The following is a 27,442-nucleotide window of genomic DNA, read 5'->3' as shown; positions in this document are numbered from 1 at the left end:
ACAAATTAGATATCTAACTTAAAGAGGAACATAGAACACATATTCAACTCAGCCTACATGGCTATAAATAAAATTTATTATATGTATTGCCGTAGCCAAAATTAAGAGACCGTTCACACTTCACAATATGCAAGTCAATGAAGTTAAACCACACTTCAAAAATTAAGAGACCGTTCACAATAATCAAATCGACAATACTTCACCGACTACAATAAATTAGAGAGGGCCCACTCTATCTATGACCAACAACCAATAAAATAGTAAACCTTAACATTATATAGACTTTAACCGTGTCATGTCCTTTTCTATATTTTTCTTCTTCTAGGATATAAACATAAAAATCCTTTAAAAATATTTTAGGTTTTATATAACTTGAGTTTCCACTTTGTATTTTATGTTTTCGTTTGAACTCCTTGTTATCCGATTTGTAACTTATAAACAAAAGAATGTAATCAAACGTAAAATCTTGTATAAATTCCAAATTATAATTTGGAATGTTAAAAAATGTCCATAGACGACAAAATAGTCATAACAGAAAATGTCAACACAATATCAACATAGCATCAAGCGTTGACACTGTATTGACATTTTCTGTTGCTACTATTTTATTATTTTTTATACTACCTCCGTCCACCAAAATTTGTCCCACTTTGATCCGGCACGAATTTCAAGAAATGTAATAGAAAGTGGGTTGAAATGTTAGTGGATTGTGGGTCCTACTTTTATACACTCCCTCCGTCCCACAAAAGATGTCACACTTGTGGGACGGCACGGGATTTTGATGTCACACTTTTGGGACGGCACGGGATTTTAGGAGGTTTTGTTTTGTGTGTTAAATGGAGAGAGAAAATATAATTTTTATATTCACGTGAGAGAGAACTTTTTCCAAAATGGGAAATGTGACATCTTTTGTGGGACAAACTAAAAAGGAAAGTGTGACATTTTTTGTGGGACGGAGGGAGTATTAGTTTTATAATAAAATGTGAGTATGAATGAGTTAGTGAAAGATGAGGTCCACTACCAAAAATGGTAAAAGTGAAATGAAACAAATTTTGGGGGATGGACAAAAATGGAAAAATGGGACAAATTTTGGTGGACGGAGGTAGTATTTTTTAACGATCTAAATCATAGTTTGGAGTTTGTATAATATATGAGTTTGCATTTTATCACTACCCTATAGAGTATAAACAACCGTGTGAAAATATGAAAAAGTTACTATAAATAGATAACTGGCGAGCAAATATGAAAATAACATTTACGGATCATAATTTAGTCGACAAAAATTAAACCGCCCAATAAATAAGATAGGGCCGTCGTTATTACAGAATTCAACCTCGGCGTGAAGTGCTTACGCCGCTTTCCCATTTCTTCTCTTACTATAAATACCAACTTCAACAATCTCCAAACTCATTCACATCAAAATAACACACAGAAACAATGGCTGCAGCAATAGCAAAAAACTCATCATTTGTGAAAGCTTTAGCAGAAAACACCACTCTCAAATCCATTCCTTCTCAATTCACACTCTCCACTGATTCCAAAGGCTCCCAATCCGATTCGCTCCCCATTATCGACTTCTCTCTCCTCACCACCCCCAATCCCGACCAGCGCTGCAAAGTCCTTGCAGACCTCAACAACGCATGTCGGGAATGGGGCTTCTTCATCGTACGAAAAAAAAAAATTATTTTATATATATAGCTCATTGAGTATAACATATTTAATTAATTCGTTGTTAAATAATGCAGTTGGTGAACCATGGGATTCCGGAGAAGCTTCTCAAGGCTATCATCACGGCGAGTTTGGAGTTCTTTGAGCTGCCGGAGGAGGAGAAGCGGAGGTATGAGGCCAAGAGCGTGTCGGACCCTATTAAGTCTGGTAGCGGCAGCGTCATCAACACTGCTAACCAAAGGATTCATCTTTGGAGGGATTTTGTCAAATCGTACGTTCACCCCGAGTTTAACTACCCTACTGAGCCTCAGAGTCTGAGGTAAATAAATAATACTCGCTCCACCCGTAAATAATTTGGCGCATTGTGTGTTTTAATAGAAAAGTTGGTGGAGTGTTAAACGAAAGATGAATTTCATTTTACACGTGCCGTATTGTGTGGACCTTCATGGTACAATTAGGGTTGCTTGGTTTTAACCGGTTCGCGAGTTCGGTTTCAAAACCTGAACCGATTTCGACATTGATTCTACCGGTCCGGTTTTCTAATTTCAACATTTTCGAAATGTGAATTGAAAGTTAATTGGTCATTTAGGTCCAAAAGCGTTGAAAAATGATTTTACAAAACCATAGTAGTACAAAAGTCAGCCAAAACCGCAAATACGAATAAGGTCGCCAGTCCGGTTATGATTCCACTACCTTTGAACTCGAACCGATGACAACTCTAACTATAAATAAAAATAGACAAATTTTTCATGGATTAAATGAGAAATAACTAATAATAATGTTCCTCCATTTGCAGGGAGCCTTTGCAAGAGTTCTCAGGGAAGACCCGATCCGTGTACAGGAAACTGATGCACGCGATCGGGGAAAACCTAGGGCTCGAACAAGGGTTCGTGGACGAAGCTTTGAAACTCGACTCGTATTTCCAATTGTACGCGGCCAACTACTACCCGCCTTGTCCGGAGCCGGACCAGGCCATCGGTATTCCCCCACATACCGATCACGGCCTTCTCACATTCCTCATACACAACGGAGTCGCGGGGCTTCAGATCCAGCACAACGGGGAGTGGTTCGACACCATCTCCCCGCAAAACGCTATCCTCGTTAACACCGCCGATCATCTTGAGGTAAATTCGGTTCGAGATTTTTTCTAAGTGAAATTATACTCGTACATTTTATTTAACTTTTTTATAAAATTTTGTAATAGATACTAAGCAACGGAAGGTACAAGAGCGTGAAGCACAGAGCCGTGGTGAATACCGAGGAGACGAGGATCTCGGTGGTGATGGCGAACGGCGCTGCGCCGGATGCCATTGTTGCTCCGGCGGCGCCGCTGGTGGAACAAGATGGTCGTCCGCTTTATCGCCCCATGAAATTTATTGAGTATGTGGAAACAATGCTAAGCAATCCACTTTTGGGAAAATGCAACTTAGATTGCATCAAAATTCAAGATGATTGAATTATTTAGTTATGTTTAAATATAATGTACTACTTTGTCTAGGTTGTCATTTGCAGTTTGTTGCTTGTATTACTTTTAATTTTACTATAAAAAATTACTATTACAAAAGTCAAGGTTGCGGAAGCGATTGCCGCACATGGGAAATTAAAAAATTGCAATTTGTAGTATTTTAGATTCTAAATATGATTAAAAAGAAATTAATGAAGATGATATGAGCTAGGTAGTCTATCAGGAGTAATATGTAGCACAACTAGTGTATTATTTATTTAGATCTAATCGTTATTTTTCCAATAAAAATAAATACACCGTCAACTTATAGTTGAAATGAAGAGGAAGAGGATGATTTACCTCTTTTTCCTTATCTTAGCACGTGAAAGGCATTTAAAATTTGTTATAATTATCAAACATATTTAATTATCTCTTAATAAATTCAAGCGACTATGCGTATCGCTGTCACATGGCGTATCTTTTTATAACAATAAATTAAAACATTAAAGTTAGCAATTTATAGTATAATTTAATAATTAGATGAATAGTGAATATATGTACTAGTACATGCTACTATAAGCTTTTGAAATTACGCGTCCAAATTTGTCAATCGGCTGTAGCATGTGATGTAGTATATTTGTATTTATGCAAATATTATACTCCCTCTGTCCCATTAAAAATGCAACGTTTTCCTTTTTTGGTTGTCCCATTAAAAATGAAACGTTTCCTAAAATTGAAACAACTCTATCTCTACTTTTTCATCTCTCTTACTTTACTCTCTCTTCATTAACTCACAAAACAACACTACATAAAATCCCGTGCCGATTCCCAAATGTTGCATTTTAAGTGGGACGGAGGGAGTATTAATCGTTATACTTCCATTTCGATGACAATAACAACATGCCAATTTTCAGTTCAGAGAATACATATAATAAGATTATTTAATATAATAAACAATTATTTAATCATCATGCTCTATGTTTGCTTGCTAAATAGAAATGTCCAGAATTTATAATTGTGCTCATTAATTATATAACATAATAGACAACCACTACAACAATGATTACAGAATCATTATTTAATACTCCATGTGTATATATACCACAGTCCACAGTAGTGATGTTACATCAATATCATAGCAAAATTAATTAAAACATTAAGTCGCTATTAGTGACTTCATCGAATTTGTTCAGAAGTAATTAAATTAAAAGTATTATATTTAGGTGGAATCAAAAGTAATAATAGTATTATTTTTGACCGGGCACGGGCTATAAAAAATATAATAGAAAATGAGTTAGAAAAAAATTAGTGAAATGTGAGTCCTACTTTTATATTAATCTTATAATAAAATGTGGATGAGAATGAGTTAGTGGAATATGTGACAAAAATGGTAAAAAGTGAAATTTGATAAATTTTGTGGGACGGACGGAAATGGAAAAATGTGACAAACTTTCTGTAACGGATGGAGTACATTTTTACGTTTGTACCGACTATTTTTCACTCGAAATTTGCAATGATCAGCTTTCCATACAGGATTCGATTCCGATTCTAATTCCAATTTCAATTCCGTAAATAAATATTTCAATAGTAATTAAAAATACAATGTTTCGATACATGAATTGGCGCCATTGTGATACAAGAAGTTACTAAGCAAACATCAATTTCACAACCTCAAGAAATTAAATATGTAAATATTTAACTAATTACGTATGATTAAATAATTCATTCATGTTGAATCTTGATGCAGTCTAAGTTGCTTTTTCCCAGAAGTCGATTGGTCAGCATAGTTTCAACATACTCGATGAATTTCATGGGTTGATAAAATGGCCGGCCGTCTTGTTCAACCAGCTGCGGCGCCGGAGCAACCACCGCATCCGGCGCCACCCCGTTGGCCATTACGACGGAGATCCTCGTCGCCTCCGTATTCACGACGGCTCTGTGCCTCACGCTCTTGTATCTCCCATTGCTCAATATCTGTTCAAATATAAAATTAATTAAAATCGGTGGTTTTTGATTTTTTTTTTTAGTAGTATTAATTAAAATCGTCGATTATCCCAACATTTATATTAAAACACACACAATTAATCCTCAATGTGGCAAATCATTAACGGACGGAGGGAGTATTATTTATTTACCTTAGAGTTTGAGGCTCACTAGGGCAGTTAAACTCGGGATGAACATACGATTTGACAAAATCCCTCCAAAGATGAACCTTTTGGTTAGCAGCGTTGATGAGGCTGCCGCTGCCGGACTTAATTGGGTCCGAAGCGCTCTTGGCCTCATACCTCCGCTTCTCCTCCTCCGGCAGCTCGAAAAACTCCAAACTCGCTGCGATGATAGCTTTGAGAAGCTTCTCCGGAATCCCATGGTTCACCAACTGCATTAATTAATTAACAACGAAATAAATATGTTAAACTCAATGCATGAACTATATAAAAGAATTTTATTTATAAATTTTGCTTACGATGAAGAAGCCCCATTCCCGACAAGCGCTGTCGAGGTCAGCAAGGACTGTGCAGCTCTGGTCGGGATCGGGGGAGGTGAGGAGAGAGAAGTCGATGATGGGGAGTGAATCGGATTGGGAGGCTTTGGAATCAGTGGCGAAAGTGAATTGAGAAGGAATGGATTTGAGAGTGGTGTTTTCTGCTAAAGCTTTCACAAATGATGAGTTTTGTGCTACTGCTGCCATTGTTTCTCACTGATCTATCTCTAGCTTTTGTGTGTGTGTGTATGTGTATGTGGTGAAGGTAAGTGGTGAAGTAGGTATTTGTAGTGAGAGAGGTAAGAACGCCGACTTTGAAAACTGTAGGAAAGGACAGCCAGCCATATATAAAATAAGATTTGTTTATTATAGAGTATATTAATAGTATATTACAGTGAATTAAAATATTGGATCGCGATACAATATAATTTCTTAATTTATTTGGTGGGGGGTTTGCACAAAATATGTATATAGCATGTGAGAAGGTTTGTTTAGAATACGACAAAGTCGGTGCGGTTTGTACATCTATTTAATTGGAGTATAGCTACCTTTATTCCTGAAAATTTGATACAGTTTACCATTTCGGTCCGTCCCTAAAAATTTGATACACTTCATTTTTATTAGTTTTGGTAGTGGACCTCATATTCCACTAACTCATTCTTACTCACATTTTATTATAAAACTAATACTTTAAAAGTAGGACCCACATCCCACCAACTTTTTCAACTCACTTTCCATTACATTTCTTAAAATCCGTCCGTGTCGGGTCAAAGTGTAGCAAATTTTGGGGGACGGAGGTAGTATCATTTTTGGTTTCTAGATAAAGAATCAATTTATTTAAATAATAATAAATTTAATTATAAACATAACTATAATTATTTATTGATAATTTAATTAGATATGTATTATTTAAAAATTCAAAATTTAATTGACTATTGTTTATAATAATAATAATAACAATAATTGCATAAAATAATTAAAATTATATTTAAATACCGAAATATATAAGAATAGCCCGGAAAAGCTGGGGAATCAGAATCTAGGAAAGTTGCGATATTTTTCTTATTTTAGAATTCTAATTACTTTTCAGTTTTATTAAAATTCGAATAAACATCGAATTTTAAAATTCAAGAAATTAGATTACTGAATACTGCAAACTAGGAATGTCAATCGGGCCGGCCCACCGGGTTTCGGGCCAACCCTACTCGGGTTGCGGGTCAATCGGGTGCGAGCTAATCGGGTTGTGATTTTTTCGGGTTGTAAAAGTTCGACCCTAATCCTAAAAACTCGTGTTTCGGGCTAGCCCATCGGGTTAATCGGGTTGCTACCGATAAAATTAACATGCGATCAATCTAATAAATCATGTTGAAATTAGCTATATTTTTAAAATATAAAATATTTAATTATGATAAATTTGAGATATATACTTAAACAGTTAAACTTAAACACAAACATGATCAAATACTAATATTTGAGATTTATAAAAAATAAAACATATATTTAAATATTTTAAAGCATGTTTTAAAACATTGTTTTAGAAATTTAAATATTTTTAATGAGTTAGAAGTTTCTAATTTATTTATTTATTATTATATTAATATAAATTTAATATATAATTTGTATATTTAATATAAAATTGAAAGTTATTTGTTTTAGTTGTTTACATTTTAAAAATAATCAATGAAAGTGTCGAATTAGGAGTTAAATAAATAGAACAATAGGAATTTTATCGGATTTTTGGGCCAGTCCAATGGGTTTTCGGGTTGGGCCCGAACGGATTGCAGGTTAATCGGGTGCGGGCTAATCGGGTTATAATTTTATCGGGCTAGAAATTTTCTACCATAACTCTATAAATTTGGCGGGCTATTCGGGCCGATCCACAGGTTGCGAGCTCAGCTGCATTGACATCCCTACTGCAAACAAACATGGCAAGTAATTTTTACTTTCTAACTTTTTTACGGTCCTCGAATTAACTTACTCCCCCAAACACTCATTATAGATTAAATCAATGAGTAAAATTTAATTTAAACTATACTCCTCATTATTAAAAAAAAAAAAAAAAAAAAAGATATCTTGTCCCTAAAATTATAAACGTTGCCTGAATTCTTTATTTCCCATTAATTATAAGAGTGGTACTTATAAATTATCGCAAATTTTATGATGGTTCCCAACTTGACGTGAATATAAATTTTCTAGCTGAATATGCTCCATGAATAGTACGAATAGTACTCCATCCGTTCCTTCATAGTAGAGTCATTTTTCCATTTTGAGAAGTTCTTTTATAATTGAGTCATTTCCATTTATAGTAACTTTTTTCTCTTTCTTACTTTACTCTCTCTTACTTTATTCACTTTTTACTTTATTCTCTCTACCTTTTTCTCTTTCTTACTTTTTTATCTATTTATTTAACACACTCAACATTCATTTCTTAAACTCCGTGCCGAAAAGTTTCGCCTCAACTATGAGGGAACGGAGGGAGTACTTAAAACGAAGTCGTTTCTTTAATCAATTTTATCGTTTTAAATCAGTTTTCTCCAAATCAATTTCGAATGATGTTTGCAAATTTTTGACATTTTCTGCAAGAGCACAATCTAATTATCCGTTTGTCATGGATTACATATTTTTCCATTTGTGCTGTTGAATTCCGACGTGAGATTCATATCACAAGATTAATGAAAAATGTCCTTTTGATCAATCTTTAAATTTGATTTTTGTAGCTTTATACCAGCTTTGATTTAATTGATTATGATCTTAATTCCAATAACTTTTACCTTATTTTCATATCATCACAATTCACACACTTGTAGACGTGTAAATGTGTGTAAACAAGAACTGTATCCTAATGTAATAAATAACCACCACATTTGAATTTGATGAAATATTCCATTGCCCTTTTTACAGTTGCTCAAGGTGATATACATACAAAAACAAACATATATGTAACGACGTGTAATGTAACACACCAAAATGCCCCCAAAACTATCTGCTTAAAATAACTGCAGGCTTACGAGGCGATCGACTATATACAACGTAGCCGGATTCAATATATAGACGGACAACAAAACCACGACCAACGACTCGAAATCAGGCAGCCTTTAGAGTCCCTTGTTCGCGTTTCCACTGCTTTTGCGACGTCGTATGGAACAAGCCATCGTCCTCATTCCCCCGTTTCTTCTGCTGCACGCCATTATCTGAGGCCGGACTACAGACCGTGCAAGGGTCGGAAGACCTGTGGGAACACCAGTGATCTGGAACGGTTAGAAAATGTGTGCTTATGAACTTCCTAAACCTCTTCTTGTACTCGATGGGAGAGATGATGGTCGGCAGCTGGTTCTTGGGGACAACGAGCGAGGATTTCACCCAATTCTCGAGCTGCTTGTCCCACGTGTACTGCCTGAGGTAGTCTATGATGCCACATACCAGTTCACCTCGTTGAGTGTCCACCCCCACGAGAAGCGAGTAGTCCATGACGTTGATCGTCTGAGAATAAACGAACATGGGATAGTCAGTCACAGTACATGGCAGAAACAAAAAAGAGCCAAGGGGGCTCGAGCCCCCCCCCCCCTCCGAGTTTTTTAAAAATAACTTTGGCGAATTTTTGAAATTGTCTTGAAATTCCGAACTCAAAATTGAGATATATAACCGCTATCGAAACAAATTATGTAACTGGCAAAAAACACTCACGTTGAGGAAATTTGTGTCGTTGTATACAGCGCGCTGCAGGTTCCGTTTGGATTTCCTGCAAACGTAGAGTGGCGAAACACTCATATCGTTGATGAAATTCTGATCGAGAAGAACCTCCCCTGCCTCGTCCGTGTTGAGCCGAGCGTGCAGAGCTCCTTTGAGATCGTACTGTCTTGATATATTCCAACCAAACGAAAGATTTTCCATCACTAGAAGATCGTGCCTCGTCTCCTTCCCGTTTCTCGGAGCTCGTATTGTAACCTACACGCAACCGGTTACACAACATCGGTATGATACACGCCAAAAGCAACAACTGCAGCTATCCGAATTTAGATGGAGAGACTAACTAACCTGGTATATTCCGAGAATCTTAGCAAGACACGTCTGGTTTCCGAGCTCGTAGCACTCGTTCATGTACTCGAAGTAGTTCGTGGCGAACTTCATGAATGAGTCGAGCTCTGTCCTCTTAATCTCCTTGATGATAAGACGGTCGTCTAGCGTCTTAGCAAAGAAAGATTTACTCTTCCCGCCTTTCGCGTCCCAGTTTCTACAGCGACTCAGAGAGGCAATAAAATCGACTTCGGAAGGACAGCAACGATCGCGCAGCTGACGGAACTGGCTTGCGTAAAGGCAAACGACGGAGTACTTGCGCTTTCTCCCCAACCCCATAGACACCTCCAAGTGGCTAGCACTATAGGAAACCGTCGAATCTAACAAATCAAGACCGTCGAAACTTGATGTGTGTGAATCTTCCAAGTTGGCAGGTGGAGAGTGTAGACCATCGGAATCCAACGAGCCAAAGGAACGCCAACGAGAAGTGGTTAACGAAAAAACTCTCGTCAGTTTCTGAGAACTCTCGTTCGGTTTAAAATCGTTTCCTCTTTCTCTCTCGGATAGATCATCCGTTGCTACCTCAAAATCCTTCAGTAAGGCCAGAGCGCAAGCAATTATGCTCGAGAATTCATCTTCGTAGTCGGAAACTATATAGTCGTTAGCACCGAGAGGAATGTGCAGCCTTGACCCCTCGTCATTTATCATTTTCTGAGGGACGGATTCTGCAGCATAACTGCTAAATGATTCAATCTTTGGCAAGTAGCCTCTCTGCAGATCCTCCATGTATTCACGTCGAATGTCATCAAACGCGGCCCAAATCCAATCCTTATCTGTTTCTAGGTCGAGAGACAAAGAGCGATGGGGCTCATCTCTTGAATCAGAAACACCATCTTTGGTACGATGTTCTGTCAATAATACATCGACAGATAATCCATTTTCGAACCACACACCCGTAGATTGTTCAACTTGTCCATTTAAACGAATCTCTGTAACTGGACATTCATTAGCTTCAACGCATACTGAGGCGATAGAGTTAGAATCAATCACCTTGATGTCGGATGAAAGTAACGCGTGAAGTCTTTGATCCCACACACATGATTTAAGAAGAAGTTCCAACCGAAACGTGTTCAACCTTAGGATCCTAGACGCAGCATCAACTTCACTTTCATCATTCATAGCATGTTGAATTTCGACCTATCATTTTGCACGAACATTTAGAACAACGGTGGTGAATTATAAAAATCCATTTATCGCAAACTATCTAACCTCGAATTGAGACTTTTCCTGCTTCAGCATGAGCATAATATCCGAAAATTCCTTGCTCGAGCCCTGAATATTGAGAGTCACCCCGATGTATCGAGCTTCTATTTCCTTAAGGGACTTTTCGATATCAACGAACATTAACATCCCTTGCAGATATACCTTAAAAGAGCGAAAAACACAATAAGTATCACAAATTCATCGAAGGATAAAGCAACGATAAAATTATACAAGGCACGTACATCATCGGATTCCTTCTTAAGAAACTCCTTTTTGACAGAAGCACTGAATTCCATCTTCTGAGGCGGGAGTGACACCGAGCAAGTCGCAACTGATGAATACTTGAACACGGCAACCATGGGGCCTAGTCTGAATTTTAATCGAACGTTACAATTTTAGAAGACATTTAGCATTGGACAACGATAAAAGTATATGACACTTGACGTACCCAAAGAAGTACAAGAAATCCTTATGGAAAGAATGGCCACAGCTGGACGAACAATTGAACGAAGAGACGTCTGAAAAACTGAGCTGCAAAAACTTTCCAAATGATAAACCATGGGCAGCGGTAGATATCAACACTCTTTTCGTCGATTTTAAGCTTCCATCTTGGCATAGACCGCAACGACTCCACATCCAAAGCTTCCCTTCAGTTTCACCGGGCAAACTTTTTCCAGCAGGAAGACGTCTAACTTGGATTGTGAGTTGCTTGTTGTGATGCGCGTAGAAGAAAGAGTGCACCTCAGGGCTTTCTCCACATGTCTTGCAATGGAGTCCCTGTGAGAGGTAGATTCTACGTTAGGTTCGACTTATAAGCTGAAAAACACAGTGATCACGGAATGCTAAAAGTTCGAAAAAGGACCTGACTGAGCAGAGTATCACGCAAAAACTTTCCGAGAGGAACATCAAAGCTCCGGTAGAACTTGATGTGAGAAAAATGACTCTTCTCGCAGATAGTCCCTCTTGAAGCGTTGCGGCTGGACAACAACACTAATATGCTCTCGGAATCAAGCGCCGCGCAGATGCCATCCTTGCTAGGCAACTGATCTTCAGCATTATCACTATGATTCCACGTATCCGATAATTCTGGTTGAGTGTCAGGCGAATTATCTTCCATATATCCGTCTTTTTGCATGTCATCAATTTTAGCCACAGCCTCACCATCTTGATTTCTTCCGTTAAAACCAAACGGACTGGTAATTCTCTTAGAAGAGACGGAGAAAAGGGGAAAACCGTCATTCATAGCTTTTTCGACTGATGTTGAAAGAGATAGCCCTGGAAATGTGTCTGGGCTGTAGGAGTGAGACGATAACGAAGAACTTCCTTCTGAGGAAGACATCAGGTTTTCCGGGTCGTTTTGATGGAAACCATTGGGTATGGGAATGTCAATTGCATCGGAAACCTTGGAATCGCACGTGTGTGTTTCCTCGGAGCCAACCAAAGTCGATCTTTGGATGTTGAGTGTCGGGTACAGCACTTCACATGGAGAAACCGTGGAGAACATTGAGGTCTGGTCGAGAAGAAAGGAAGCCTCGAGCATAAAATGATATGCCATGACAACTGCACACCGGATGACGCATTTAATCCTTTTCAGTTCGTCACTGCTTGCTCCCATCAACACAATCTGCATTAAATGAATACGTTCATCAACATTTTCACAAGAAAACGTAACAAAACTTGCATATATTACACGTTCTAGCATAATAAAGTGAAGGAAGACTTACTGTACATCCAAGTCGAGAAGGGCAGCCCTCGAGGAACATCAAAGTTTTACTTGGTGTCTTTCCGCCATCTTTGCTAACATCATGTTCTTCGACAAATCTTTCAATGTGGAAGGACTCGCACTGCCTAAGTTTCTGACCCAATGCAAGCTCTGTTGACAAGATAGGTGAACCAACACAGCGAGCAACTCTATCTAGCCGATGCAGCTTCATATCGAACACAAGTGTCATTCTGTTTGCAAGAATAGACTCTTGTATGTCTCGAGAAACTGATTTTTCGACCAAGATAACATTTGGATGGCAATTCTCTATCATATCGACAATAGTTTTCAGATTGCTCTTTTCCTGTCAATGGACACATAGTCAGAAAAATTCGCATATTCAGTTGAAAAGGGAGGTGTTCTGTCTTACCTGCTGCTGCATTGAGTCGAATGACGATAATCCACCGGAGGAAAGATCTAGTGAGCCATGGATCAACAGCAGTCGAGGGTTTTTGTACTTAATCGGCATGTGTTTGTGAGCAGCATGCTTTTTGAAGACGAGTCCTTTATATACTTGACTAAACAACATAAACAAGATCGAATGTTTCATGGCATCATTGAATATGTACAGACAATGTCCTGAAGAAAAAAACATAAACAAGAACTAGATGGTACCTTTGACCACGTGAACCACTTGCAATGCATTTAATCTTCACGTATCCATCGGGATCCATGGCCTTACCTTCATGTGTGTTCGGCTTCACAAATGCAGCAGCCTCCCAAGATAAAGAAGTCACTATGTCCACCCAGTTTTCGCCCTGACCTCCGGAGGAACTAACACCAACAGACTTAACTAGTTGGCCAACGAGGGCTGCAAATTTTCCGTTCTTAACATTGTCCATTGCTTTAACCTTTTCCTCTCTGAACTTGAAACTAGCACTTCCTTCTTCTTCGAAGCTGCTTAAAGAACTAGGCCTAGCCCAGGTGGCGCCATCCCCACATTCATCGTCATCATCATCATAACTTGCAACCCTACCTATCACGTCGTCTTCCCAGTCTTCAGGCCCCGGGGGAAGCCAGAACTCGGCACTCCCTTCATCATTCGGAAGAAATGCAGCAGATCCATCAACGGATGAACTCAGTCTTTCGACATTGTTGCTCGTTCCTAGTGGAACTTCAGCAGTTTCTATCTCTCCGACACTCCCAAAACCATTAATCTTTCGACCTTCTAAAACATGTTGCTTCACCAAATTACCGTTTTGATGAAAACCATTCGTTTTAACTAAAATGCTCGAGTCAACAAGGCTGCTATCTACCACGTAAGGCCTGAAAGAGAATGAACAAATTTTGTAAGCTCAGAATTGAAACAGGCGACGCATCCGAGACTATTATCAAAAGAGAAGGATGTGCACTATGTACCGATCATAAAAGTTCCCATCTGACAAAATATCACCTGTAAAACAAGATTATACGTGAATTTATATATTTAGAGAATAGTCGATAAAAAAGATAAGAGCAAGAGCTTACTGCAACTTGATAGAGAACTGTGGCTGCTTTTCAAAGAAGCGGTAGGACTAAATGATGGCATCGCAAAAGATCTTCGACTTCTTTTTGTTTACACTTTCTAAGTAATATACTCGAACCAAACACTTGCAAAGCTCATAGATCGACCTCTATCCTGTGTTGTGCGCTTGCTTGACTTAGCCAACTTCCCGCAATTACATAGTTACATTTGATACATTTCATTCTGCGTATGAAACCTCAATGAGTTAATGAGAACACCTATAGCTTACACAACGTTAATCTCGTTCAACTAGAGGAATTCGAGTAGATAACGAAACTAAAGGGCTATGAATTGTTTACGAGCTCATAACGAATATCTAAGAAAGATTTGAGCCTAGATACCAGATCTAGTACAGAGAAGAATTATCTTTTAACATAAAGCATATGTTACACCATCCATTTTTTGGGGGAAAATAATGATTCTATATATATTATCCTTAGGATTAAAGGAAAAAGAAGCAATTCAAACTAGTACATGACCAATATGAAGAAAGAACTATGATTCAATACACTGAAAAAATTGCAATTGTATTGAAAAAATCTACATAGGAAATTTAAATTCCTTATATTCTTAAAACCTTCTGTATAATCATTTAATCTGTAGCTTTATTTCATTACAAATTCAAGATTAGATAAATCTCAATGTAAATAAATACTATAAAATCCACAATCTTGAAATACGAAACATCAACAAACTAAAGCAAAAACAAGAAACCAACTACCAAAACTGCCAAGAAATTCACATCCATTTGATCTGTTGATTCTCAACTCAACATATTGTCCACTACATCACACTATCACATTATCAAGAACACCACAATTCTACTGTTAGAAGATAATTTCAAAAAAAAAAAAAAAGATACTCCAAGAAATTGGAGAAATCAAAGTCCTAAAAATGTAGAAAAAAACAAAAAAAAAACTAAACTACCAAGAAATTCACAGCCATTTGATCTGTTGATTTCACAACTCAACATAATTCAACTAAATCACAATTTCCCAAAATCAAGAACACCACAATTATACAGTTACAAGGTAATTTCAAAAGGATAAAACATAAAGAACAGATTTTGAATCTCACTCTTAAACAAATTTCCCATAAATTCAGCAATCTTGATTCATACCCCCAAAATCTTGGACATTGAAGAATTTCAAGGCGGTGGAAAAGGGGACATTGGAAAAGCAAAAGATATTGTGAACGAGCTCAACATGAAGAGAGATTTTGAGAAGGAGAAGTAATAAAGAAAAGTTTGAAATATTGGCTGAAGATGGATAGGGCCCACAGCCAGTTTTTCGCTGCTCACAAAAATAATTTGAATTTTTCAGCATTAAAGATAGCATGAATAATGAATTTATGTTGGTGGGTAGAAGTAGAATTATGCCACTTGGAATTCTTTTGTTTGTATTCGAAGTCAAATACTCCACTATTTATCAAGTTTGAAAAAAAGTAAGAAATGGAAAATTGTGGAAATTTTTATTCATTTTGAAAAATATATTGTATTATTAAGAATTAATATTATTTATTATTAAAATAATAAATTTCCTCCTTCTACGACCAATATTCGTGTTTTTTTATTTGATACGTTCCGCAAAAATTATTTTTTCTTGTTTTGATAAGTTTTTCTTTTTCTATATCTCTCTTAATTTTACCAATTTTATGTTAAAATATGTGTCGTCAACTATTAAGATTATTAGTAGTGGACGAAGGGAGTATTAAAGTTTATGGAACTACCAAATTATCTCGGTGTTTGATTTATTTGTAATTATCACATATTAAAAATTATAATTCTAATATACTATTAATGATATTTTTTTAACTAAATCACATCTTTTTTTATATATAAATAGATGATATTGTTTAACTCACAGCACAGGTGGTAACCTCCATTACGATATCTTGAATGACATATAGATATAGCTTCACCAAAATAATCATAAAATAATTGCTAATAAATCTATTCTTTATAATTGCATTATTTATTACAACCATAAAGAAAAAAGTAATGATCGATAGGTTAAATATAAACCGTGACATACCTAAAAACATAGTACAAATATTTTCCTTTTTACACGTTCTCTTATCTTCTTTTTTTGTTTTTTTCCTAGAGTTTTTTAATTATCAAAATGTGATCATTGGCATTCGGACAGTTACATTCTCATCTTACTTTTTTTAAACCACGTGATAAGTTAACAAATAGTTATACAAAGAAATTAAGAAGAAGAAAAAAACAAAATTGTTTCTTTGGTGGGAAAAAAATAGCCAATTTGAAAATTTTATATAAGCATGATTGCCCTTCCCGGGATATTTTTCATTTTCTTATTAATGAAAATAAGGAAACATCACTTTCCCTAAATGCATTAATCTGATTGAGATAACTCATGTGAATTATTATTGATCAATCATGAAAAGCAATCAATAAATTAGTATACATGTAGCATTTATAACAGTAAATATAAAGTTTATTTTTATTTGTTTACATTCAATAATAGATTAGTCTACATAAGATGTAGGTTTATATTTACTAAAATGTACATGTATGTACAAATTTATTGATTGCTTTTCATGATTGATCTAAATAATTCACATGAGTTATCTCAATCTGATTAATGCATTTAGGTAAAATGATGTTTATATTGTTTTCATAAATAATAAAATAATATTTTATTATTAAAACAAAATCCATCCTTTTGGTTGTGCATTTATATATTTTAATCTAGACAAATAAAAATTAGTATATAAATAAGCTAAATAATGACTAGTTTAACGTTTTAAAAGATAGTCATACAATCATACAAATAAAAAATAACTTCATCTCATTATGTGTGGGGAAAATATTATTAGTGAATAATATATTACTTATAAAATTTAATAAAATATGAATATCGTGCAAACATGTTGAAATTTTTCACGTCAAGAACTCAGACATCACTTATCTTGTAAACCTATTAATTACTACTATTATTTATTTACAAACTATATTTCTCAATAAATTCAGCAGTAGATTAATCGATTATATTAATTAATGTGGATCATTGAACTTTTATTTTACTTTTAATATTAATAAATAGTACTCCATATATTATTCCCAACTATGAATTAAAATTAGTGGTTCGTTTAAGACACGTAGTTAGCTACCTCGTATTCTCCAGCTTATATCATATTTAAGCTCTAAAATTAAAAGGTTATTGTTCTTTTACGTAAATTATTAATTATATAAATAAAGCTAATGTTTTTATGAATAAAAATAGCACAAATAAAAAATGACAATCTTTGTGCTTAAAAGTGATTATCACAAAAATAAAATTAGTACTATTTGATAAAATTAGTACTATTTGTATAAGTTACGTGCTATAATGTTCACGTCGGTTGTACAAGATAATTGATGTTGGATTTGCAAACCTAATAGGTTCTCTTTTTTCGATAGACTAATATTTTAGAACGAATTCTAATATTTTATCCATAACATTGGTGTTTGCATTAAGTGATCTAATAAGTCAAAGTGGTGGGTTGGCAAAAGAACTAGCCATTACCAACAAGAATGTTTGGAGCCGACTCGAGGTAGCAGCCACAGAATGGTGACATGACAAAGGCATCAGCCAAAACCAACGTGGCCTAAGAGGAGTCGAAACAAACTCTAATGTCATCTGTCGGTTTTGTAAGGCACTTGGTATTGGATGGTCTATGGAGTGGATAGCGGCTCAACGTGGTTTACGATGGGTCGATTGTTAGGAATTCGTTTATATAAGACAATTAGTGTCGACTTGAATATCCTACATCGATTATGTAAGACAATTGGTGTTAGTTCATGGACCAGATTGATTGTTACAGACTTCGTCCCTCATCAGTGAATAAGACAATTACCAATATTAACTCTAATATATTCTACAATAAATATGTAAAACAACTGATTTTAGAATTAGAACAGATAGATTCACTTTTCTTGTAAACTTATTTCATATTTGTTCTATAACATTTAAATATACATTCTTCAAGAGGTATATGAACATGTCCCCTTACTATATGTCACGAAAAAAAAAGGAAAATCATACGCATATTGCCAAAAACATGTATCTTATCATGATCACCAACTAAGAGAAAAATATAATAATATAATAATGATCGAGCTAAACACCATGCTTGGTGAATACACACATATCTTTGTGGGTATGATTAGTGGTATTTAATCATGCCACATTAAATAACAAGAATATGATTGATTTTAGTATACTTTATTTCGTGACACTTTTGTACACGGATCGTTACACGAATAACTAATATTTGCACGGCAAATGGCATGATGTTTTAATAATTCCAATCATCAACATGAAACCAATCGATCGATAGAGGCATGAAATTTAACCAATTAATTTGACCCATATATTATTGATTATTTATTCCCACAAAGACAAGTCATGTAAAACAAGATACACAAATAGTAAACCCACAAGAAAGGGTACAAATCATCACCAATTAATATGGCTCAAAATTGTATACTTGTATCATTAATGTATGTGTGATGTGTGAAATGACTAGAGAGTAATATTCCATTAGTTTTAGGAGAGTTTGAAACTCATTTAATATGTCGTGTTACATTTTTTACGACAATTTGGGCATACAACGCCATGATAATCAACTTCTAACGTATCATTAGTATAAAACAAATATTAAGCGATTGATTTTAAGTTAATTTTTTGTAAAATCATAAAATTTGAACAAATTATGAATTATAACACGCCTTACAAATAACAAATCTCGATGTTTCAAAATTCTTAATTATTCCATGATGATTTTTTGCTGGAAAAAGTGATGCTAAATTGATGCACATAGTTAATATTTTGAAAGTATGGATGAATAGTGATGCAAACGTGTATTAATATGATAATAAGGACGACAAAATAATATCGTCTAGAAATAAGAAAACAAACTGGTCATATGAGACTATTGGCAATTTTTAAAAATTCGTGATTTATCATTTAAATTGGAACGGTGCGAGACAAAAAAAAAATGACTTATTCTTGGTAATTTTGCAGACAAATTAATCCTTGAGTTTATTCTATATCATTGATTATTTTAGAACCAAAACTTCTTCATGAATAACGCAGAGTGCATAGATTTTTATACATGATACTATATTTAATTATTCTTGACTTTTGGATATTTTTCATTGTGTGTTGTAGTTGAGAACCATATCCATTTTATAAGCTTTGTTTGAGTTCTTCATATGTGGAATACAATTTAATATTGTTGGTGAGGATATTTTATACAGCACGATATTTTTTTCGCTTGAATTAATTTTTTAAATCGCCATTATATTTCAAAAAAAAATTAGGTTGAAAAATCTAGAGTTTTGCAGAATATTGATTGGAGGGTCCCAATATTTTAAATTTCAAAATATTTTAGTGAGAGAAAGCAAGTTGCTAGGGTTGTATTTAAAGCAAATATTGATCAGTTGGCTGGTCAAGATGGGCAGATTTGACATTCTATCTACATTTTGAATTTTTTATTGCATCCTTAAACTATAATTATTTCCATAAATGTATTCCTCGAAAGAACAAAAGTTTACCTAATTGAGCAAGATTAATGTTCAGTCATTGATCATTATACTATAATTTAGAATATTACAAACGGAAAGATTTAGCGCTTAATTTCACATGAATTGATAGAGAGAAAGAAAAAGTTTTTCATTATGAAATGATATGTTTTTTCAACAATATTTTTATATGGAGTAGAAACTTTGAAGAAATACTTAATCATGATTTTAAAGTTTTGTTGGTCACGTATTTTTTGGTCAAATGTGATTGTGCCTTTTGAGGCAACAATAAAATCGACTGCGTGGTTACGTGAAATTGTGTCAATTGTGTCAACAAAAAAAATAGTGCAGTAAGAGTTTTTTGGAGACAGAAAATCTAGAATTGAGATGAAATGGATAACAATTTAGTCAAAGTTTGTGATTTTAACTACTTTATTGAAACATATAGCTAGTAGTAGTACATTTTTAAATAATGAATATAGGAAATAAATAAAAGTATTTAGTAACATTATTCATTTCCTAATTTTTATGAAATCGTTACATTCAATTAAAGTTTGTGAAGTTATAAATAATAAGCATAAGAAATAAATAACATTATTTATTTTCAATTTCTATGAATCGGCGATCACGTATGAAATCGTGACATTCAAGAAATACCTTCCAACAAAATACAAAACTCTATTTAATTTTAGTATTATCATTTTGTATAATAAAAAATTTCTAGTTTTAATTTTCCACACAGCCCGTGCTGCCCGGCGACGAAGCTGGCGTGATGTTGCTTGCCCGAATTTAATAAAATAAATTTGAATGAGAAAAATATTTCTTTATTGTGTTTGTCAAACATGAATAGTGGATATTATCGTATTTTAATATAGGGAACAATTCAAATGCTCTCTTGAGATTTGGTAGAGGTGAAGATAGATTTATTTGTGTTTTCGTGATTCTTTGTATAAGGAGTAGTTTATATATGCAATTAGTTAGTTAATTAAGTACGTACGTATTTTAATTTGATTGATCGAATTAAATTATTAAAATAAAGTCTTCGAATAAAATTATGTTAGACTTTATCTCTAATATAAGGATAAGGCATCTTAAACAAAAGGTTAGTATTATTCGTTTTCATATTAGTTGTCTTTTGAATAGCAAATGGTTCTCCTATTAACCCACTTATGACGTATTAAGAATTTTTAATTTGTGGTACAAGGTGCGACAAATAATTACTTAACGCGTCATAAAATAAAAAATAATACTACTAAATGTAAAACATTTTGCAATATTATGCAGCTTTAACGCTATAATTTTCACAATATAAAAGATAACAATATGGAGTAATATCTAAATCTAAATCATTTTTCGACAATTCTTCTTCTTTTTTTTTCGAAACGATTGACAACATTTATCAAAAAATTATTAAAATATCTATCAATGAAAGTGACAAAAATCATTCAAAGATTGATAGCTAGTAAATGAATTTTTCTCCTGAATTGCGTTTCTTTCTATTTTGAGTATCAAGTTATTATTGGGCTTATTCCTAAAATATTTGAAACTGCTGTTGATTTATGGGCTTGGCCCACCATTTAAACCCCACAGAAAAGTGAAGAGTCCAGCACTAAATTAAATATTTCTGGCCCATTTAATTAGTGGTGCATTTATATGTGGGTACTATAGCTCAATTTATCGTAATTTTTTTTAATAAAAAATCTGCAAATATACGAGTTCTGAATTTTATTTGATATTGCACATAAAATTTCGTTCTAGCAGTAACTGAATTTAAGAGTTGTCTGATTTTGCACACGAAATTGAATTTAATTTGAATTATATAAATGGAATCAACTCTATTTTACTATAAAATGTCATTTTCAACATATTGATTTAGATTATTTAAGTATATATTTTTTTATTAAATTAAATTATTATTTTTACTATACCCAAAATATTAACCCCTTCTATTAGTTCTATATGAAGAGCGAGTCGAGTATTTAATTTTGCCGCTGGAAAAGTAAACATTTATCTTTGTCCTTTTTCTGCCAGTCTTAAATTTTATGCTTAATTTAATAGCAAAACAAAATTGAAAAGTTAAAATTTAACAGTAATGATAGTGAATTTAAAATGAAAGGAACAATCATATCTGTTCAGCTTTGGGTTTATTGATAACAAATTTTGCAGCTTTTATATTTAGGGCGGCCTCAGCCGAAAAAGGAATTTTGTATTAAATGAAATTTTCTTGAGTTGTCAATAGCAAAGCAACTGAAAATAGAGTTTTAAAAAATCAAGGTATAATTGTGCCTATTAATTAGATTAGCAAAAAATACATCTTTATACCCTAAAGAGAGCCTATTACTTGTATTTGTAAAAGGGCCTATCAATTGTATTTGACTAATAAAATGGGTCCACATTGTACTTGAGTAGGAATTGGGCATTAGATTATTTATTAAGTATTAAAAAAATATTTTTAAGCGGGTCCATAAACTATGTTCCAGTTACGGCTGAAAAAAAATACATGGGGCCACAAAATTCATAAAGAGAAATGAGAACTTAGAAATTAAAGTAAGTCTCATTATATTGAAGAGTGAATTGAATTACATGGTACCTGGTCTTTCACTTTCGCACGTAAGTACCTAATCTTTATTTTTTATCATTTTTTATATCTATAAATTACATTTTTGATACCTGATACAATTTTTTCCCAAAATGCCCTTTAAATAAATATATTTTCCCATTTATGTCATAGAGGATATTTTGAGCAAATATAAAATTAGTACCAAAAGTGATATTATAATATCTTCTCTCATTCTCCTAATTCTTTATACTATTATTATTAATCAATATTAATATTTATATTTATTTTTAATATCATTCAAATATACTTAAATATAATTATAGTTATAATTAGTATTGTTATAATACTAAAAATTAATAGTAATTAATAAATAATTGTAGTATAATTATATAATTATGAATCACATAATATTATGTAATAATAATTATTATTATTTTACATTAAATTAGTAACTAATCAATATAGCCTTAATAACAATTTAATATTGTGAATTGTATTCATAATGATATAAAAAGTTGAATATTTTTAGTTATGTGTTTCAACCTTAAAATGAGTATAACATAATTTAATAAAAAATATTCAATTGATTTAATTATTTTAAATAATTAATTTAATTAGGTATTTTGTTTTTTTATTTATATTATGAATGCAATTAGATGCAAGTATTAACCACTAAAAAGAAAGAAAAAAAAAAGAAGGAAGAAGAAACATTTTACTAAGGAGAAAAAAGATAAAAGAAAGGAAGATAAAATACTAAAAAGAAAGAAGAAAATGAAGAAAAAAAAAAAGAAGAAGAAACTAAAGAAGAAAAAGAGAAATAAGAAAGAAGAAAAAATAATCACATATTTAGTACTATTTCATAGAAATTTTCAAAATTATCCTCCATGAAAAAAAATCACATATTTGGTACCTAGGGTTATTTTTGTCACTGGGTACCAAAAACGATATAAAATAATAATCAGGTACCATTTATGTGCGAAAGTGATCAGGTACCATTTATGTAGTTCACTCTAAATCGACATATTTTTATTTAGAATAAAATTTTACGCAGTGTTGTTCATATCGACAGTAACGCCGACATATTTTTATTTAGAATGAAATTTTATACAGTGTTGTTCATATCGACAGTAACGCGCCATTAGCTCTCTCGCTAGAGTGATACACTAACCAAATATAAATTCAAATGACATAATCTTCCAAAATATTCTTTTGATTAGGTAGTGTAATAATTCATTTGACTTATAAAATTATGGACTTTGGGAGCGACACAGATTTTATAAAATAATTTATATTTCACCAATCGCCGAAGAGCTCACTGCTCGAACTCTTAATTCGTTATATTGTAGTAATATATAGCTCAATAATTTAATCTTGATTATTTGGAGACCATAAAATACATTTTGCAATATTCTAATTTCCTATGATGCCTTGATTGGTGAAAAATTAAAAATAAAAGGACAAGAATACAACATTTAAATTGACTTTGGTCAATTGGGGACAAGTTGTTTCATGAGGTAGAGTGTGTTTAAACTTTGCCCAATCAAGATCAGCAAATGTGAGCTGCCAAAATAAATGCCGTTTCAGTTTTCCTCATTTGAATTCCCACCATTGTCCAAATTCACAAATTGCTAAATTTCTTCATTTGTATATAGTTTAGTTGGTGGAATATTTAATTTATGTTTCTAAAGTGTTACTTAATTGAAAAATGGCTTAAAAGTTTTGAATTACAATATCCTTGATATTTAGCGAATTTCAGCTTATAACCTTACTTTCAATTTAGTTTTTTTATAGTATGAACATTGAAAAAAAGAAAAACAATTATAGTAACCTACAACAACAATAATATCGAGTAAAGAGTTAATTTTGATCAAATCAAGATTACTTTGATTGATGCATCGACAAAGTCTATGCATCAATCAAATAAAACTCGTTTTAAAACAATCGAAAATCAGTTACCTGGTATTATTATTGTTATTGTTGAGTATAATTATCAGCGAAGTTCAATTCAAAATCTCTAGGATTCAAATGCAACTAATTCCACATATGAAAGTAATGTTAATTATTACATTCCACCTAAACAACCCATTGCTATCAACCCCTAAAAAGAAAGACATGTGTAAAAGAACAAAAAGGAGAAAATAGTATATTATCGCGTGTAGAAATAAATATTGGGAAAACTCGATTTGTAGATTGAGTATGCATGCCTTGCTTCAATTATAGATCAATAATTATCACACTTGTGTTTATTAGTATTTCAATTTAGGTAAGTTGTAATTTAAAGATATATAGATTTGTTTTCAATAATACTCAATAGATTATCAATATATCTATAGTGATAAGTTAGATCTATCTTTAATATTCCATGGTCATATCCCTCCATCACTTTACTCAAATTAGATCTTCATTTCATATTTATTTTTTTTAAAAAGCTAAATTTTGTTATAAGAAGTGAGGTTTTCCTTACATGTAGCTAGTTTTTTTCCCTTTCTCCCCTTACTTAGTTTCTCTGATCTAGGGCGCTCTTCATTTCCTCTATTGTTGATTTTGTCTGTTTTGCATATCAAAATACTATTCGCAATTCTTATTTTATATTCGTATATATTATATACATATCAAACTACTTTTGCAATTTAACTCAAAAATCGAGTGCAACACATAACTAACTAGATAAATAATATCTTTCTTGAAAAAGGTAATCACACTACAAATACCAAAGGCTACAATTCTAAGTTATAGATTACTATAAATGATTATGATATGGGGTTACTAATTTCATAAGAATTGATATAGTTATGGAAGTACCCTAATTTAGGGGATTGAGAAATGGCCAATTGTCCATTCATAGTGGGGAGGAATCTTGGAAGTGGACCTTCACCTAAATACCAAAAAGAACAACCCTACCAATATACTCCCTCCATCCGCCATTAGGAGTCTCATTCATGGGCGGCACGGGTTTTAAAAAATGTTAAGAAAAATGAGTGGAAAAAAGTTAGTGGAATAGGGGTCTTACTTGTATATATTAGTTTTAAATGAAATGTGAGTGGAATGAGTTAGTGGAAGGTGGGACCCTATTACCATTTATGGTAAAGGTGAACCGGGACTCTTATTCGCGGGCGGACTAAAATGGAAAAACGAGATTCTTATTCGCGGACGGAGGGAGTATAACCTATATTCCTACCCCAAAAAAGTGCATTGGATCATAGCTTAAATGTAAATTACAAGTTTATTTGTCGAGAAATTAAGTTCATTTTCTTTTTCTAAAGGTTTTTCTTTAGGATTTGCTTTTGATCTTGCACCTCATCATTGTAATTGGCTCCTTTTTAAATTTGTAATGGTAATAATGTTGATTGGTTGACCAAGAGCTTCAATCTCAATTTATTCCCTAAATTTCAATGATGTTTGTTGATTTTGATTTCTTTTTAAAAATATGATTGGTTGACTAGTTTGCTATGACCTCGTTCTAGCATGGGTAATACTTTAATATGTTCACAATTTATGGAATTCGAATTTAAAGATATAATAAACAATCAAATCACATAAATAAAGGTTGAATAAAACATGTCTTTAATAAGAAGTGACATTCTTAGGGGAGTGATTAGGAAATATGGCTTAAATTTTTTTTAAAATGCAAAAAATGACAAATTGTTAACCTTTATTTGAACCTCACGACATAAACTAGTTTTTTTCTCCTCGTCACTCATAGAATGCAAAATAGATTGCTTAATTTCTCAAACAAATAAAAAGGTTCAAAGATTCAAAAAACCAATCAATATGTTCACAAATAAATCCAATGTGAGAAGATTAAATAAATATGTTTATTAAATATATATTGCTCAATCAAAGTCCCTTCATCCAACCCTATGAGTATGCTACCTTGCTTTAACAAAAGTTGGATTTTGGTCATTCAATAATAATAATATACTAATAAATTTCCAGTCATATAATTATGATTGTCAGGGGAATAATCTCAATTGTGTGCTAAATTAAAAGCTGAAAAAGGCTATTCCAATTTACTGCAACGACATTTATTTTTAATAACTTTTTAAAAATTGATTTTATTCTGACTTTTTTTGTGAAACAATAAAAAGTGAAATATTTAAGTGTTGCTCTTTGTTATAATTGCATGCCCAAAATGAGACGATGGCTATTATAAAAAGTAAACAGCTGTGAGAATCAAATTGGCGTGAATTGACAACTGCTAAAACACAAAGTACAATTTGGTATTCACTGTTAATCATATAGTATTTGATATCAACAACTTTTGTGAAAGAAAAAAACAGTTGTAGAATAATCTTATGATTTGATATGTTGGTTTCATAAATTTATTTGCTTTAACTCGTGTCAAAAAATAATGGAAAGTGTCATTTTCAAGTTATAATAGTATAATTTTACTGTTTGTTCAGTTTGGGCAAGATAATAGTGAGAATTAATAAGTTTTATATATATGATTAACTTAGTATCATATTGTTTGATAGATTAGACTAAGTTAGAAGATAATTTTAGTAAGATGTTTGGTATCCATAGTGGGACGGACGATGCAACGGACGATGCATCGTCCGTCGCATCGTCCGTCACTGTGGCATCGAGGACGATGGGTTGGGTTAACCATCGTCCGCGCCCGATCGATCATCCGCGGACGAAGCGCAGACGATGCTCATTGTCCGTCGCATCGTCCACCACTGTGGCATCACGGACGATGCGACGCGTTTTTGTTTTTTAATTTTATTTTATTTAATTTTCAAAACCTATATATACATCTCACTTTTCACTTCATTTTTCACTCCTTTCACTCACAAATTCATACTACATATTCTACACTTCAAACAAAATGAATCCTGGAGATTACCCAAGTCCGAATAGTCCGATGTTCGGTGGTGCACGATGGCCGGGTACAGGACCCGATGTATACCGGTCATTCGACACCAACGCCCAGTATGATCCCGAGTTCAGCACGGACTCGCACGGGCTGTCAGACATGGAGCCTTCTCCGAACCGCACACCCGCCGCCGCCGCCGCTCCCTCCACCGCCGCGTCGGGCTCCGCCACCAAGAAGAAGCGGCCCAAGGCACGAGCCCAGAAGTTGCCGCAAACGGCGGTGTGTGAAGAGTTCGCTCCGGGAAGGACGAACTACGTCGCGGAAGAATCCTTCGTCTTGACGAGATGTTGGATTGATGTTTCAGAGGATGCGGTGTTCGCCAACAACCAGAAGGTTACTGTG

At 33.6% G+C, this 27,442-nt stretch overlaps 3 protein-coding genes across 4 annotated transcripts; 1 reads left to right on the top strand and 2 right to left on the bottom strand.

The window, feature by feature from the left end:
• The first annotated feature begins 1,423 nt into the window (after positions 1-1,423).
• LOC125222546 (2-oxoglutarate-dependent dioxygenase 19-like) lies at positions 1,424-3,232 on the top strand. Its single transcript, XM_048125218.2, has 4 exons — positions 1,424-1,665; positions 1,746-1,987; positions 2,465-2,792; positions 2,873-3,232. Exons 1-4 carry the CDS (start codon positions 1,438-1,440, stop codon positions 3,122-3,124), a joined length of 1,050 nt encoding a protein of 349 aa, XP_047981175.1. The 5' UTR covers positions 1,424-1,437; the 3' UTR covers positions 3,125-3,232.
• Positions 3,233-4,645: 1,413 nt separating this feature from the next.
• Positions 4,646-5,834, bottom strand: LOC125185268 (2-oxoglutarate-dependent dioxygenase 19-like). The gene is made up of 3 exons (XM_048081777.2): positions 5,577-5,834; positions 5,248-5,489; positions 4,646-5,086 (listed from the first exon to the last, which is right to left on the bottom strand). Exons 1-3 carry the CDS (start codon positions 5,799-5,801, stop codon positions 5,080-5,082), a joined length of 474 nt encoding a protein of 157 aa, XP_047937734.1. The 5' UTR covers positions 5,802-5,834; the 3' UTR covers positions 4,646-5,079.
• A 2,623-nt stretch (positions 5,835-8,457) lies between these two features.
• Positions 8,458-15,422, bottom strand: LOC125221956 (putative 1-phosphatidylinositol-3-phosphate 5-kinase FAB1D). Of its 2 annotated transcripts, none has more exons than XM_048124308.2 (13): positions 15,215-15,422; positions 14,101-14,320; positions 13,993-14,026; positions 13,249-13,899; positions 13,004-13,151; positions 12,596-12,937; positions 11,734-12,495; positions 11,320-11,648; positions 11,114-11,240; positions 10,878-11,033; positions 9,630-10,805; positions 9,279-9,539; positions 8,458-9,074 (listed from the first exon to the last, which is right to left on the bottom strand). In XM_048124308.2, the coding sequence occupies exons 2-13, from the start codon at positions 14,159-14,161 to the stop codon at positions 8,679-8,681; spliced, it is 4,443 nt and encodes a 1,480-aa protein (XP_047980265.1). In that variant the 5' UTR covers positions 14,162-14,320; positions 15,215-15,422; the 3' UTR covers positions 8,458-8,678. The 2 variants fall into 2 exon arrangements, with proteins under 2 accessions (XP_047980265.1, XP_047980266.1); XM_048124309.2 differs by having other exon boundaries at positions 15,258-15,422.
• Positions 15,423-27,442: the final 12,020 nt, after the last annotated feature.

This window comes from Salvia hispanica, chromosome 1 (genome assembly GCF_029641045.1).
Source record: "Salvia hispanica isolate PSC_SH4W2 chromosome 1, Shi_PSC_v1, whole genome shotgun sequence".
In the NCBI taxonomy this organism is placed as follows: domain Eukaryota; kingdom Viridiplantae; phylum Streptophyta; class Magnoliopsida; order Lamiales; family Lamiaceae; genus Salvia; species Salvia hispanica.
The sequence above is the reverse complement of the archived record's forward strand: the minus strand, read 5'-3'. Positions and strand labels throughout refer to the sequence as shown.

Coding starts and splice junctions, on each gene's coding strand:
- LOC125222546 (XM_048125218.2), top strand. CDS start 1,438: ATGGCTGCAGCAATAGCAAAAAACTCATCATTTGTGAAAGCTTTAGCA. Junction 1,666..1,745: donor GGGAATGGGGCTTCTTCATC/GTACGAAAAAAA, acceptor TAAATAATGCAG/TTGGTGAACCATGGGATTCC. Junction 1,988..2,464: donor ACTGAGCCTCAGAGTCTGAG/GTAAATAAATAA, acceptor CTCCATTTGCAG/GGAGCCTTTGCAAGAGTTCT.
- LOC125185268 (XM_048081777.2), bottom strand. CDS start 5,801: ATGGCAGCAGTAGCACAAAACTCATCATTTGTGAAAGCTTTAGCAGAA. Junction 5,490..5,576: donor GGGAATGGGGCTTCTTCATC/GTAAGCAAAATT, acceptor TAATTAATGCAG/TTGGTGAACCATGGGATTCC.
- LOC125221956 (XM_048124308.2), bottom strand. CDS start 14,161: ATGCCATCATTTAGTCCTACCGCTTCTTTGAAAAGCAGCCACAGTTCT. Junction 12,938..13,003: donor TCGACTCAATGCAGCAGCAG/GTAAGACAGAAC, acceptor GTCCATTGACAG/GAAAAGAGCAATCTGAAAAC. Junction 9,540..9,629: donor AGATTCTCGGAATATACCAG/GTTAGTTAGTCT, acceptor GGTTGCGTGTAG/GTTACAATACGAGCTCCGAG.